Here is a 16,018-nt window from a genome sequence, read left to right on the forward strand (position 1 = left end):
ATGAGGAGGCCGCCATGCAACCGCAGATGGAGCACTGGTGGGTGGTGCAGGACTCGGTGCTGGTGATGTCGTAGGCGGAACCGAACGAGTCGACGGCGGCCTGTAGATAGGGTTTTTGCCGCGGTTGTTCGGACTAGGACGCCAGCCTGGGGGCGGTTGAACAGATGACGATGCGGACGGCCCGGCGGCAGGAGCCGGCCTGGAAGGCGGCGCTGGTGTAGACGGCAGAGGAGGATGAGCCGCAGCATGAAAGACCTTGGGGCGAGAGTCCTTGCGAGCTTGTGTTTCCGCCGCGAGTTGTAGCAAGGAACGAACTTCAGCGAAGGTAGGAGGGGGCCATATCATCGGTATGAACGAGGCTTGCTTGTCAAAGTCTTCGCTGAGGCCGACAACGATGATATTGATTAGCTGTGAGTCGCTAACTGTATCGCCGAGTTCGCGGAGCTCATCACCAATGGTCTTAACGCGCTGGTAGAACAGGTTCACCGGGGCGTCTCCTTGCACCATATTGCGAAGCTCGGTGTGGAGAGCGTTTTTCCGAGTGTCGGTGTTGCTTTGGAAGAGCTGACGGAGGGAGTGCCAGATGTTGGCAGCAGTGGCGCCGTCGTGATCGAGCATGTTGAAGATTTCGGTGGTGATGCGGGTGTAGAACCACTGGACGATCGCGAGATCGTCTTTCAACCATTGCGGATCGTCGGGGCGGGGAAGACAGTTGGCGGCGACATGCGAGCGCAGGTTGCAGCGGCCGAGGTGGAGATCGAAGAGATGTCTCCAATGATAGTAGTTGTGGGCGGCGAGATCAAGAACTATGGGGATGTAGGGGCTGACGTCGGAGATTGTGTCAGCAAGAGATATTGGTGCGGCGAGGATGGGTGCAGGGTAGTTTTGTGGAGCTATGGTGAGGGCCGAGAGAGAAGCGGCCGCGGCGTTGGCAGCCTTGGCGATGAGTGCGGCCCGGCGCTCGAAGTAGCCGGGCGGCGGCAGCGGCGGTGGCGTTGGCGGAGCCATACCCTAAACCCTGGGACCGGTATCTGATACCATGAAAGCTGAATAAAACTGTTGCTTATTGATGATTTGGTGCGGCATACAAGAGTATATAAGAGGGTACAAACCGACTTAGGGTAGGGGTACAAAACTGACTTGGACTAGAAGTCGTATACCATAATGACTACTCTAACATAAAAGAATAAACAATTTGAAAGAAAAATCATGATTTCACACTCCTAGAGCAAATTAATCTATACCAAACTACGAGTAAATACATTTCAGAACAGCTGACTGAATATCGTCGGGTCCAAATTGCTTTTTATTCAGAGTTTGAAAAATCTTGAACAAAAAGAGAGGGCAAGCTAGAGACTGAATTCGATGTTTGAAAAGTAACTGAGATTACTGTTTTGCGGTACAGATAAAGTTTGGTGATGGAGATGAAGATCATCAGAACACCGTAGAAAGCGTTAAAACATTATTGGAACACAAATTGCAACTGGAAATCACAGCGAGTGACTAAAACTCGGATGTTTCTACAGGCACTTTCTCTGGAACTCATTCATGTCTTCTCTTTTTATATCATCATCAGCGGAGTGCTCCCAGGAAATTCAGGCTGAGGATGAGGCACAGCCTGCACTGCATGGAGATAGGAACAGAAACTCCGTGTCATTGAAATCATGGAGCAAACTGGATAAAGAAAAAATTATACAAAGCGAGTACAAGGTAAGTAACTTACTCATATTGAATCGACCGACTCAGCAACCCATCACCGCACACAGAATCCAGCTGTGACCATTGTATGGGCGTGTGGCAACCAAATTCCACAGAGGTGGTTGCCCATCCGGGGTCCATGAATGAAGCTCACCCACCTTTTCATCACTAAAATTGTTTGGAGGCCCAATAACAATCAGCCGGTCACCACAAGCTCGGAAACCCATGTCCCAGCCTTCTTTCTTCTTAGACCGTACAGGCAATTTTCCAAGAGTGATCCACTTGTTGTCCAGCTTATCATACTGCTTCAAATCATTATTCTCACTGTAATCAGCGGCATAAAGCTCATTGTTCACAACTGCAAGGAGCGGAGGACCACCCAACCGATCAAGGTTGAGTTCCTGAGACATGTTGTCGATGACCCTCCATGACCGCCGGTTCAGGTCATACTCCTCACCGCATGTCAATAGCTCGTGGCTACTGCTAAGACCACCGATCACATAGAACTTGCCGTCCATGAACGCGCCAGAGCATCCGTACCTAGCCCTATTCATGCCGGGAAGGGGTGTCCAGGTATGTGCCTCCGAGTCATACATCTCTGCGGAGCTCAATACATTAATAAGAGAAGAATCAACGCCTCCCGCGACATACGCCTTTTCACCGGCACTTGCTGACCCAAAGAAGCGCCGCGGGGTGTTCATCGCATCAGCCAGCCCTGTCCATGAATTGGTAAGGATGCTATATCTCAAGGCAACCCTTCCGCAGTCCCCAAACACCAGCAGCTCGGTTCCTACGGCAAGCGACTCCCAGAAGTACCTTTCAGCCGGTGGCATCTTGGGCACGTGGATCCAGCGCCCAGTGGACGGGTCATAAGCCTCCCACTCCGGAGGATCAGTACCGCAAGAGAGGTAGATCCAGTGCTCTGCGACCCCGTTCTTGCGACGCAGGCGGTAGATGTCCCCGTTGCGAACCACGGAATTGAGGTCGCGGTTCAGAGAGGCGATGGCGGCATATTCCCACCTGGAGAGGCGGTGGAGGCAATAGATGAAGAGGTCACGACCTATCACACCAATGGTATTGCTCCACGAGACCACATCCTGCTGCTCTCCACCCTCCTCTACACCTGAAAAATGTCAACAGTTCATTGTTTTGCTAATTCGTAAAATTTCTACGAGTAATTTATTAGAACTCGTGTTCACTAACTAGAAAGCATACCTGGAGGATGCAGGCGCGAACAAGACTCCGGTGACCTCCATGATATCCTGATTACAACAACCATTTAGACCATGTAGAGTCAAATCAGGTTAAATTGAATAACTGAAGAGTTACTACCTTTTATCATCATCTGATTGTTGTTTCTGTACTGTGCTTTCCTCACAATAGGAACCAGAGTCAACTAATTGCACGCTGATTACAGGATTGCCCCGATGATTAATAACTACGCCAATCCTCGAGACATACTGCAGATCAACAGCTGCACCTCCAAATTTAGCAGAGACTTCTCTAAGGCCTGTCATATGGTCGATGCTGATTAATGCAGTACCATGTTGATATTGTTTCCACTGGTCAGGCACAGAATAAAGTTCAAGTCGTTGGTCCACCAGTGGGGGGATGGCGTCGAAAACGAGCCTGAGCTTCCAGAGATTAGGCATTGCGTCCGCCTCAAATCTTAGCCAAGCTATTCCACTCATGAACCTCAGCTTCAAGTACTTGAGAGCTGTGAATCCAGCAGCCGTGCCAAAGGTTATCTTAATAGCAGGTGACTTCTCCACATACAACGACAGAGCAGTGAGGGCAGGCAACCGTCCAAGAATATGGACATCATTTACTGAAAGTCCATCCACTGCAATCTTCAGAATGCATAGGTTGCCAAGTTGGATCTCCCACAAATGCATATCACAAAATATGACGGGGCTGTGCGGTGAGACCTCAACTCTCTGGACATGGTGGGTAAGTTTATCCAAAACCCACTTAAATCTTGCTTTTGAAGCATCACCATAGCTAACCGAGGATCCGTGAGCCACCAGTTTTACAGTTTTCAGGCTGTCATGTTCATACCTTAAGTAATCCAGAGCATACATGCTTCTCTTCAGACGGTCGGAATCTGAAGAAAGCGGTGTAGAAATGCAAAGATCCTGCAGGTGGTTCGGCCTGCAAAGGCTCATATCGTCACCAAGTGACCAATCCAGCAGATTTGTGTCAGGAGGAAGACTGAGGTGCAACAAGCGTGTGAGATATATTATGTCCCATGGAACATAAGTGCCTCTTGGTGTATCCATAACGTCCAATGTTTCCAAACACTGCAGCCCTCTCATACGGTTTGGAAGTTTTACGCAGACATCACAAACAATCTTCAGATATCGCAGATGGAAAAGTTCTGATACTCTAGAGAGGTCTATGGACAGGTCTTGGTCGCCATTATGATGGCCAGACAATTGAAGGTTCAGAACACGAACAAGCTTGAACTCTCCAATACAAGGCATACACTCTGATACTCCAAAAATTGCAAGCGTCCGTACTTGTGACTTTCTGATGTTTGCTGGTATCTTGGCATATTTTGCATCACCAAGTTGGAGAGACAGTCGATGGACCTTATGAGAAAGTGCCATATTCTTCCGATTGCAATCTACTATCACAAAGAAATTCTCTTCTGCAGACTTGTGTGCAATAAGATCATGCACCACGGCGTGAACTGTGCAGGATACCACCTCATTGTTGAAGTTGATAGACACAGGTTGGATGAATCTTCTATCAACAAGTTGATCGAAATACATTCCAGCAACTTCTTCCATATTTTGCCCTTCACTTGCAGCAAGAAACCCTTCAGCCACCCATTGCCTGACCAGGTCATGTTTGAAGATTATGGAGCCCTCTGAATACATGCCAAGTTGGAGCAAGCATGTCTTGAGGTAATGAGGAAGCCTGTGGTAGCTGAGGTTCAGTACTTGTCTCGTTCTTTCTGAAGTTGAATTTGATGACAAACAAGACACTAACGAATCATGTATGTGTGTCAATAAATCCACTGATACAAAAGGCTGGTTTGCTAAAAGACTAGCAATGCTGACGGTTGCTAGCGGTAAACCACCACATATTTCTACAATTTGGCTTGAAACTTGTTTCAATTCGTCAGGACAGTTACTTTCAGAACCAAAAAGCCTGTCAAAGAATAGCTTCCTTGAGTGATCATCATCCAAAGGATTCATCTCAAAAACTTGTTCTGGGTCATCGCTGCAACATGCTAATGCAACATATTCAATCTGTGTAGTTGTTATTATTCTGCTGCCTTGACTACCCTTGGGAAAAAGCTGATTAATAACATCCCATGCTGATGTATCCCACAAATCATCAACAACAACTAGATACCTGCATGTCAAGAATGCACGCATGTCACATTTATGTGTCAGGCTAACAGTAACAACCTGAAGTTATGTATCAACCAGAATTTAACTTGAAGAGTTAAACTAATGGCCATTGAATCGACAGGCTTACTGAAGCTTTTCTAGCTTACTGAATCGAGGTTTTCTAGAATACCGTAAAGCTAGTCTGAAAAACATCCTTTTAGAAACTGACTTATTTTTGTGAAAAACGTAAAGAGCAACCTGTAGGGAAATAATATAATATACAGTGATTCCTGATATAGTACTACTAGTACATACTGATGTGTACAACCTGTAGACAATTCCTGATACACTGATGCATACAACTAGTACATAGTATTTGGATGTGGAAAATAAAGTACCTTTTGCCATGTAGACAATTGCCGATATTTTCAGCAGTAATGCGAAGTTCATCAGAAGCGTCTTGGCTTGCTTGGGGCTGCTTCCGCTGTAATTGTGATAGCATGTCGTGGAAAAGCCTCTTCATATCAGGGTTTTTGGACACCCGGACGAAAGCCCGGCAATGGAATTTCCTCCCAATTTTATTGTACAACACTTTGGCAAGCATTGTTTTACCAAGACATCCAAATCCATGAATAGACACCACCTTGAGCTGCTGATCCGCGTCGTTAGCCAGAGAGTTAATAAACTTGCTCATCCGACCATCAATTACTAGGCCGGAACAAGTTTTCTCACAAGGCAGTGGCGGCATTGGCATTATAGGCCCAATGGCTGAAAATCTACGTGCCGCCGAGGTGCTACAAGAATGGAGCTGGTACCTCTCGTACCGTCGGATCGCCTCCCGGGCATAGATTCTGAATTCTGATACCTTTTCAACCATCTGCTGGTACAACTTGAGCTTCCTGGGAGCACGAATGACATCAACACGAATGATTTTGGAGATAACATGTCCTGACACATCAGGAGCTGCATATTCAATCTGTTTCTGCCACTTGAGTCTCTTGGGAATCTTAACATGAGTCATCTTGTGGTCAGATTTGTAGCCAAGAGACTCAGGGGGCATAAAGTTGTCAATGCAATCTTGGATGTCATAAGATAACTCCCGTGCTTCTTTCATCCAGCACTTGGCCGTCATGGGAGGGTCCTCCACCTCTAACAGATCTTCAAGGTATGCGGCTATTTCTTCAAGATCATCTTTGAGGAGCTGCGACCTATCATTCACCCCCTTGGTCAGCTTGCATCCATGAGGACCTAGCATCATGTCAAGCTTCTTAAGAAGGGGGCTCATGGCGCCAAGAGAAACACCGAAACTGGCATCCATCTCTCTGCCTCTACCTCCCATTGAAACATCTGAAAAGAAACATAGACGAGGAAGAACGATTTAATTTATACAACGAGTGTTGGATGTAATACATAACTACCAGTAAGTGTCACACTCGCATCTATTTTTATTCACATAACTGACATTTAGAAAAGCCAAAATATATTGTTTTTGTACTTTGTACTTCACTCATCATATCCACCAACACATTAAAATTGCAGAGAAAACAAATTGCTTATAGACATTTTCTTGTGGACTTTATTGACTCAAAATGAAGCATATATACCAGATACGAGCACAATGAGCACACACCCATTGTCTACATGAGTAGGATACACACAATCAACACTATCACACCCAAAAATCACGCATGCAAAGAGAAAGTTCATAGAAGACTAAGGCTCTGCGTAGTTTATTCAACCAGTTGTGGTCATGTTTTAATTTTAGTATTAGTTTTTCTGGTACTCGATGACTTGAACTTGTTTTCAAATTTAATAAAATTATTTGGGTGCATCTTGTGATGCAGAGGTGAGGGTACTACCATCCCCAGTGTATGAAGTTCTCCCCACTTTGCTATCTTTTCAGAACCTCATCTCCCACCACTTTAACCTAAATATACCAAAAAAGGCTTTGCCTCACTTTATATATAAAGCAACGATCCACAAGCACCACGATACAAACTCACGCCACCACCGCACACAACACACACACCCAAGGCAAGATACAAAGGCGCCGAGCACCGCCACCCCACCCCAACGACTACCAAACCACTACATATGCGCGAGGACGAACCACTTGGAGCCAACGGAGAGCTCTAATCCTACTAGGAGAGGTGAGACCGAAAACGATGGAGTAAGGACTCCAAGATGGTGCCTCCTAGAAGGGAACGACCGCTGATAGACGCCACCATCTGATCCCAAGGATCCAGTTTTTACCCGGAGCAACTCGAAGGAGTAAGGACACCGTGACAGAGCCTCTATGAAGAATACGGTGTCCACGGACGCCGCCGCCGTCGGCAAATAAATGATTGGGTAAGTGATATACCCTGGCACGCTCACCCCTCCGACGCATCCTAGCTCTGCCAACCACCAACGACCACCAACCCACGTGGCCATGGCCGCTCGCCTACATCCGAGGCGCAAGTTTCGCCCGTGAACGCCGTGACTCTTGCCGCCCGTGCTACCGCCCTGCATCGAGACACCCCCAAGACCGACCAAAGTGGTCGGCTTTGGGCAAAAGGATGCACCCGACCGAAGAGACCGCGTCAGCCCACACACGCCCGGGGAGGGGGAGGAGGGGCAGCGATCGCATCCGGGCCGGCACACCTCTGTGCCAGCGATGGGTGGCCCGAGCTCGTCAACACATCTCATCCCTCCTGCCGCATCCCCACCGGACACCTCCTGTGTCGCCCCGCCTCGACGGCGAATGCAGCACCACGTGAGGCCACCAACACACATCCGCCCACCGGCAAGGAGAGATCCCAAGGACCGCCGCCAATCGCGAAGGAAGCTCACCGATGAGCCCATCTGCGCTGCCTGCCGTCGTCCAGCCGCTGTAGCTCCTAGATCCCGGCAGACCCGCCCACCGGCCAGCCGCACTGCGTTGCACCACCACCCGCCATGGCCATGGCAGGGGCAGAGGCTTGCAGCCCGCGGTGCCCTCGACCCGTGCTGCCACGCCCAGATCTGGCCTCGACCCTACCATCCATGGAGACCAAGGCGCCCCCGCCATCGCCGTCGACCAGCCCCGGTGGAACGTCGTGCTGCCGTGCCCGGCGCCCAACGCCCCCCAACCCCTCCCGGTGTCGGCTCTCGCCGGCCTTCGCCCAGTCATGCCCCCTAGCGGCGGCGAGGGAGGGGAGGAGGGAGGAGGGGTGCCCCGCCAGCGGCTAGAGTTATCCTCTCGTGCGCCCGTGGGGGGCATTGCGGGAGGAAGAGGAGGGGGTCTATACTAGTCTAACAGAAACATACTAACACTTAAAATAGGCAATGCATGGGCCAAATTTTATAATCACTCTACCCGCGAGTTCTTCTCCACACACGGCATTGCTCTACGCATGTCGTGCCTCTACACTAGCCGACACTGTCCAGCCTTCTAATCCACACCACCATGCCATTTTCCTTCTCGGTCAAAGCACTGAACACCTCCACCTTCATACTTAATAGACGTCCATGCCGTTCTCGCCACAACGTCACTCCATTCTACCTACTCTACGGTGCTCACCTAGACCACATGAACATGCGCGTTTAAGGGTGCCTATGCCATCCTCACACCACCGCCACCACTGCTCACAAACTCGCTCCTCGCTCAACGCCGTGCGTGTTTCTCTTTCTCGGCTACTCCCCGGACCACAAGGATACCTTTGCTACAACCGATCGACCGGCAGAGTTATCATCTCACGTAATGTATTCTTCGACGAAAGTTCCTTCCCCTACCGCACCTCACCTGGCCCTCGACGCCGTCAAACAACCCGTAGTACCTCACTAGCGCCCATGGCCGCGGCCAACTCCACCGTGCCATCGATGCCCCTATGGCAGTCATCACCAGCACCACCCCCTGCCGATCACACACTCCATCTCCCCCTCGGCGCACACCTCCGATAACGAAACCCCATCGCCACGTACATCACCTCCCCCTCCTGCCAAACCCACACAACCCCGAGCTCGTCTTGCACCCACGCAACACATGGTCACCCGCGGTATCAACGGCATCTTCCATCCAAATCCCAAGTACAGGCTCCAGGCTCATGTAATCACAATCTACCCCATTTCTAAATCTGTGCGCATGGCATTGCGCGATCCGTTTTGGCTAATAGCTATGCAGGAGGAGTACCGGGTGTTGATTGCGAACAAAAACCTAGAAGTTGGTGCCACGCCCACCTGGAGTCAACATTATCACTTGGAAGTGGTTGTTCCGGCACAAGCTCAAGGCTGATGGATTCCTGGAACGGTACAAAGCCAGGTGGGTGGTGCACAGCTTCTCGCAATGACCGAGTGTGGACTTCGACAAAACCATCAGTCCCGTCGTCAAGTCTGCTACCGTTCATGCCATGCTCGCCATTACAGCGTCGCTAGACTGGCCCGACCATCAAATAGACATGAACAATGCCTTTCTCCACGGGCAGCTAGCCAGGCGCGTCTACTGTCAACAACCAGTCGGCTTAATTGACCACGACCACCCTGACTACGTCTGCCTCCTCGACAAGTCGACGTACGGCCTCAAGCAGGCTCCGCCTACCTGGTTTGATAGGTCCGCCGTGTTCCTACCCACGATCGGCTTTGCGGCGACACGCTCTGACCCGTCGCTATTCGTGTACTACCACGATGGCGGCCTGACGTACCTCCTCAAGTACGTCGATGACATCGTGCTCACCGCCTCATCGAGCTGTCTCCTCCAACACATCCAGCAGCGCCTCTTCGCTGAGTTCTCGATGAACGACCTTGGTCCTCTACATTACTTCCTCGGCATCAGCGTCACGCGCAGCAGCTCTGGCTTCTTCGTGTCGCAGCGCAAATACTCGGAGGAGCTCCTGGACCGTGCCAACATGACCACATGCAAGACCTCGCCAACGCCTTTGCGCACACGTGCCAAGCTATCTGCATCCGATGCCTCACCAGTTGCGGATTGTTCGGAGTACAGAAGCTTGGTTGTGGCGCTCCAATATCTCACCATGACTCGCCCGGATCTCACCTACGCCATCCGGAAAGCGTGCCTCCATATGCATGACCCGCAGGAGTAGGTTGGCACTGGGGATTACCCAGGCGGGTATTGGACTCCCATCCCCGTCCCCGTGACAGTCTTACCATGCCCATCCCCATCCCCATACCCATCTGCGGGGATAAAAATATCCCCATCCCCATCCCCGTCGGTTTTTTATACCCGTGGGGAAACCCATACACGCAATCAGCAACAACCTTACATAGCATTTCAGTAGATTTCAGCACAATAAATAGTCTGTTGTGTCTAGGTTAGGGTTTTTTCGGGCTTTTTGGCCAAAGGGGTGGGATGGGTGAACATTTCGGTGGGTAAGGGCGGGAATTACATGGGGTCTACTAATTTTTGAGCTTGCATGTAAGGCCTTCACGGGTAAGGCGGGTAACGGGCATGGGTAATGCTACCCCATCCCCATCCCCGTCGTCCACGCTGGGTAAGGTATTTGACCCACAAGATTCCCCGTGGGTATTAAAGTTGGCACATCTTCGTCCCCTAATAGAGTAATTACCCATGAGGACACGGGTAACGGTTAACCATTGCCAGCTTGACGCAGGACCAACACTTGGCGCTCGTCAAGCGTATACTGCGGTACCTGCGAGGGACGACAACACACATCCTTCATCTTCATCGCTCGCAAGCACTCGACCTCGTCACCTATTTGGACGCCGACTGGGCCAGCTGCCCCGACACGCGCCGTTCCACCTCCGGCTACACCGTCTTCCTCGGCAACGCCCTGATCTCTTGGTCCTCGAAGCGCCAAGCCATGGTGTCCATATCGAGTGCGGAGGACGGTTACCGTGTTGTCGCCAACGTCGTCGCCGAGTGTTGCTGGCTCTGGCAGCTTTTGGGCGAGCTGCGTGTCTACGTCCCCAAGCCCACGGTCGTGAACTGTGACTACATCTCTAGTGTCAACATGGGGGGCAACCGTGTCTATCACCGACACACCAAGCACATTGAACTTGACATACATTTTGTTCAGGAGAAGGTGTCGCTTGGTGAGCTCCGTGTCCTACACGTCCCGGCGATGCAAGAGTTTGCTGACGTGATGATGAAGGGGTTACCTACAGCTGCATTTGAAGAATTTCGGTCCAGCTTGTGCATCCGGTGGCCAGAAGCTCAAACGGCGGTGGGGTCTCAACGGATTTCTGCTGGTTCACCCAGCCCACTCTGTATACGGCCTAGTCTCCCCCATCTCTGCGCACTAGGCGCAGGATTGCAGAACGGCTGTACTCTCAAACTATATATATGCAGAGCTAATGCATCGGCATGCACTACGGTGCATTGCATTCTTCTTTCCCCCGATCACAAAATCTTACTACCTTTCTACTTTCTTCTCTGTTATTTGGACTGTCGTTACAGAAGGAAATTTCGTGCCTAAGCCGAGCCTACCCATCCTGCCATCCAATGACGCTTGTTGTGCACTTACCGCGATCACCGCGTCATGCCATCCCATGACCAGATCACTAGCAGAAGAAATCAGCTCGACCAAGTCACGTACAAACGAGTTACATGATTTTATAAAGAGGGTTAATTTGATTGATCAATAGGTGAGAGGAAGGTGGCCCACCCTCTGAAAATCAGGGGAGGGGTCAAGTTTGTGATTGGTTAGAGATGGAAAGAGCCTGTAAAATCATGTATTTGTTTGTAGGTCTAGCATTTTTGTGCGCAAAGTTCCACCAGGCACATGTCCTGGCCGTTCAGTCTTGGGGTTTTTCTTTTCTTTTTGTAGGAGCTATATAGAAGTAGAGGGATAGGAATTAGGAAGGAGAGAAAGGAAGTGTCACCTTGGGTTGGATAAAAAAGGACAACCCTCTCCTCCTTCTCCCCCTTCTCCTCAGTAATGCCACTTACAGGATCCACCATCTTGTTGTTGCGGGACTCGCTGCAGTCTTCGCATGGCTCGGAGCCGACCCTCTTACAGGCTTGGCAGACGAAGGCGGTGCTCGGCCTTGGGGCGCCGTCGAGGAGAGGCCGCAGCCCGCCGGCCTGGTGGAGCTGCCTGACCTGGTCAGGGCCGCCGACGAGCCGGCCGCCCACGAGGAGCTGCGGGAGGGAGAAGGGGCAGCCCCGAGCCGCAAGCAACGACTTGAGCTTGCAGCGGTGAGCATTGCTCGTGGACACGCTACGCACGTCCACGGCCACGCCGTAGCCGCGCAGCAGGGCGCGCAAGGCGTAGCTTTCGGCAGAGGTGCGCACTCTGCGGCACGACGCTGAAGCTGACGCCGTGTAGAGAACCACCTCCGGCTGCAGCTTCTCCTTGCCATGTGGCCGGGACGACGAGCTGCCGCCAGGGTCATACATGTCCGGTGGCCTCCTCACCGAAAAGAGAGAGTGTGGCTAGTAGCGTTGTGGCGAGAGGAAAGCGGAAGCAGATGGAGACGGGGACAAGTGATGCCTCCTCATGTCATGTGGGTCGACTTTGCATTGAATCGAAACATACACTTTTACCGTCGTATGGACGGACTCATATGTTTTTCACACCACACTAAACAGCAGTTTCACAAATTATCGTGCTCCACAGCAACCTGCCGGCCACTAGCGAGGGCTCACGACATCTCCAATGATAACCCGCAAATTTACCCCCGCATCTTCATTTACAAATGGAGAGACCAGTTCGTGGACATGGACGTGGAAGGCCGTCATCCAACTATAACCGTATATGTTTCAATCCACATTTTAACAAATCGGACGAATTTCATATGAACACGATGAATTTCATTAAAATTCATAGATACTTTATATAAAATGGTCGGTATTTCAACCGTTTAACTAAAAAACTAAACCCTATACCAGACGACCATCTCGTACGCGTGGCCGCCCTGCTATGCCACATCGCCTCGTCTTCCGTGCCGTCGTTCCTCCGGCGTCGGCACATCGCCGGAGGGCCGCGGCATCCTTGTTCGGTGGCTGCCTGCCGCTCACGGAGGAGCCTCTCCGCCTCCTGCTGCACTGTGCGGAGGGCCGCCGCGGCCACTGCCGACTTGGCCTTCGGAGCCCTGGTGGTGACCTACTTAAAACAGATGGTGAATCAAGTGTAGAGCTAGATGACACACACCCCCTCGCCTTAGAAGGTATGATCTTGGTTCTAGTATCTTTCAGATTCTTCATAGTGTAAAATCTCAAGTGAACTCAATAAATTAAGCTATGCTACTCGGCAACGGCGTCACAGAAAAGTCTTGATAACCCACAAGTATAGGGGATCGTGACACTCTTCGAGGTTAGTATTTCACCCAAATTTATTAATTCGACACGAGGGAAGCCAAAGAATATTTATGAGTCTTACCGATTAAGTTGTCAATTCAACCACACATGGGAAATTATATTTCTGCAACAAAGTGTTTAGTAGCACAGTATTTTGATAGTTTTGATAATAGTAGTAACAGTAGCAACAGTAACAAGAATGTAACAGTAGCAGTAGTACTAACTTAGCAAAAATCAATATGAGAAAAGTGTAGGCTTTGGATCAGCGATGGATATTTGTGTTGGATGACATTCATCATATAACAGTTACAATCTAGATCAATACAAAATAGCTCTAATTCATCAATGTAATGTAGGCATATATTCTGTATATAGTCATTCATGTTTATAATAAGAACTTGCATGACATCTTTTGTCCTACCCTCCCATGACAGCGGGGTCCATAAGGAAATCTAAGGGATATTAAGGTCTCATTTTAATAGAGAACCGGAACAAAGCATTAACACATGGTAAATACATGAACTCCTCATACTACGGTGGTCATCGGAAAAAATCTCAATTATTTTCACATTGGGGTATGCAGATCATAATATGTAATAGGTGCATACAACTTGCAGCATAGGATCAAGAGCTCAAATATATTCATGAAAACATAGAGGGTTCAGATCCAAAATCATGGCACTCGGGCCCTAGTGACAAGCATTAAGCATAGTAAAATCATAGCAACATCATTCTCAGAACATACTGGATACTGGAGATCAAGCCCTAACAAATTGACTTGATTACATGAGAAATCTCATCCAATCTATCACCGTCTAGCAAGCCTACAAAGAAATTACTCACTCCCGGTGGTGAGCATTATGTAATTATTGATGGAGGATGGTTGATGATTGCAACAGCGTCGGACCCCCCTTTATAGAGCCCCGAGCGGACTCCAGATCAACCCTCGCGATGCAGAATAGGAGGTGGCGGTGGCACCGTATCGTAAAACACAATAAAACTTTCCTCTTATTTTTTTCTTCACGAAACGGTATTTATGGAGTTGCAATTACGGCAACCGGAGGCTCGTGGGACTCACAAACTCATAGGGCGCGCCTTGGGAGGTAGGCACACCCCCTGAGCTTGTGGCTCCTGGGTGGCCCCCTCCAGTAGTTCTTCTCACCAATATTTCATACATTTTGAAAATATTCTCCGTAAATTTTCAGCTCAATCCAAAAAGTTTTATTTCTGCACAAAAGTAACATCATGACAATTCTGTTGAAAAGAGTGCCAGTCCGGGTTAGTTCCATTCAAATCATGCAAAATAAGAGCAAAAATGTTTGAAAAAGTAGATACGTTTGAGACGTATCAACTCCCCAAGCTTACCTCATTGTTTTGCTTGCCCTCAAGCAATTCACTTGATAAACATAAAATGATAAAGAATTTTTTTTTACTATGTGAAGGAAAGAGTTATGAAAAAGTAAAGGAAGTAGACTCGCAAACAAAAATCTAGTTATATACGTACTTGTAAACAATTGCAATAAATATGAACAAAGAGAAAGCAAGAAGGTAGAAAACAAATACCAATTCAGTAGCCAACCTTATAGAGAACCCTATAGCATGAGTGAATGGACTGCTATCTTTTGATAACATGGCAGTTTTACATAGCCTGCCGGCTATATCATTAACCTTGCTCTTAAGTTGCCATGCAAATAATGAGTGAAATGCGTCTTTAGTCCGTTAACTCAACTGGTTGCACATTTTTGGCCAAGGAATGACCATATTTAGACCATGACCTCGTTTATTTGGTCAAATACGGCCAAAATCGATTCAGAATAGAAAACCATCCAAGTGGCTGCCACGTTGGCGTACCTTAGACTGCTCGCAACCTAATTAATATTTATGTTCTTTTTTGCAAGAATGCAAACTTTTTTGGGTGAAAAACGCACTCCAATGGATCCCCTTTCATTAATTACAAACTATGGCTCTCAAATAAAATAAAAAAGGCTGCAACTAATGGGTTCGAACCCACGACCACCTAATAACACGCCAGCACTCATGAGCTACCCAGTACAGCAAGTAACTTTTTGTGATCAAAAAGAGAAATGCTGAATTTTATACTTTTGCAATGACGACTACTCATATCCAAATAATATTTCTCCAACCAAATTTCCATTAAGAGAAAAAATTGAACACCCAATTTTTTTGAATTTAAACGAGAGAAACTAGTCTAACAATACATGAACGTAACTTAAATGCTCATATGGGCATACAATATCATACCCTCTTTTGGGAAATAATTTTTTTGTGCTATTGTTAATCATTAAAAAAATGATGTTATTTAAAATATTGTTCTCGTTGCCGCAACAATGAATTCGACGTGTGACTTTTCTATAGGGAAGGAGTCGGGCTGACCACTGTACAGGAAACACTTTTTTAAAGTAATGTGCTAAACTAAATATATTTAGACTTAAAAAAATTAAATTCAAAATTTATTTCAATATTTCAGACGAAGAAACACAGTATTGCCTAGATATTTCGAAAACCGGATATTGCAGCTCCTTAAAAAAATAGAATAAACAAATCTTGCTCGTGAACAAGTTTGTGTACGTTTGGGGTTAAACATTATACATTTTGACGCGTGTTTTAAAATCAAATTTCAACTAAAAAATTTGGCGAAAAAAGATTTTTTTGAAAACCTATTTTTCTGGCCTACCCGGGAAAACAGAATCAAGAAAAAAAATAGGTGTTCAGTGTGAAAGTGAAT

General features: G+C 48.4%; 1 protein-coding gene across 2 annotated transcripts; it reads right to left on the bottom strand.

Annotated features, from left to right (window-relative positions):
* Positions 1 to 1,285: 1,285 nt before the first annotated feature.
* Positions 1,286 to 12,572, bottom strand: LOC123164561 (disease resistance protein RGA5). Of its 2 annotated transcripts, none has more exons than XM_044582092.1 (6): positions 11,856 to 12,572; positions 5,438 to 6,386; positions 3,031 to 5,061; positions 2,914 to 2,960; positions 1,724 to 2,821; positions 1,286 to 1,618 (listed from the first exon to the last, which is right to left on the bottom strand). In XM_044582092.1, the coding sequence occupies exons 1-5, from the start codon at positions 12,370 to 12,372 to the stop codon at positions 1,743 to 1,745; spliced, it is 4,623 nt and encodes a 1,540-aa protein (XP_044438027.1). In that variant the 5' UTR covers positions 12,373 to 12,572; the 3' UTR covers positions 1,286 to 1,618; positions 1,724 to 1,742. The 2 variants fall into 2 exon arrangements, with proteins under 2 accessions (XP_044438027.1, XP_044438026.1); XM_044582091.1 differs by having other exon boundaries at positions 1,286 to 1,623.
* Positions 12,573 to 16,018: the final 3,446 nt, after the last annotated feature.

The sequence above is a fragment of the Triticum aestivum genome, chromosome 7D, assembly GCF_018294505.1.
Source record: "Triticum aestivum cultivar Chinese Spring chromosome 7D, IWGSC CS RefSeq v2.1, whole genome shotgun sequence".
Taxonomy (NCBI): domain Eukaryota; kingdom Viridiplantae; phylum Streptophyta; class Magnoliopsida; order Poales; family Poaceae; genus Triticum; species Triticum aestivum.

Coding starts and splice junctions, on each gene's coding strand:
- LOC123164561 (XM_044582092.1), bottom strand. CDS start 12,372: ATGTATGACCCTGGCGGCAGCTCGTCGTCCCGGCCACATGGCAAGGAG. Junction 6,387..11,855: donor CCTTTTTTATCCAACCCAAG/GTGACACTTCCT, acceptor GTTTCTTTTCAG/ATGTTTCAATGGGAGGTAGA. Junction 2,822..2,913: donor TTCGCGCCTGCATCCTCCAG/GTATGCTTTCTA, acceptor GACATTTTTCAG/GTGTAGAGGAGGGTGGAGAG.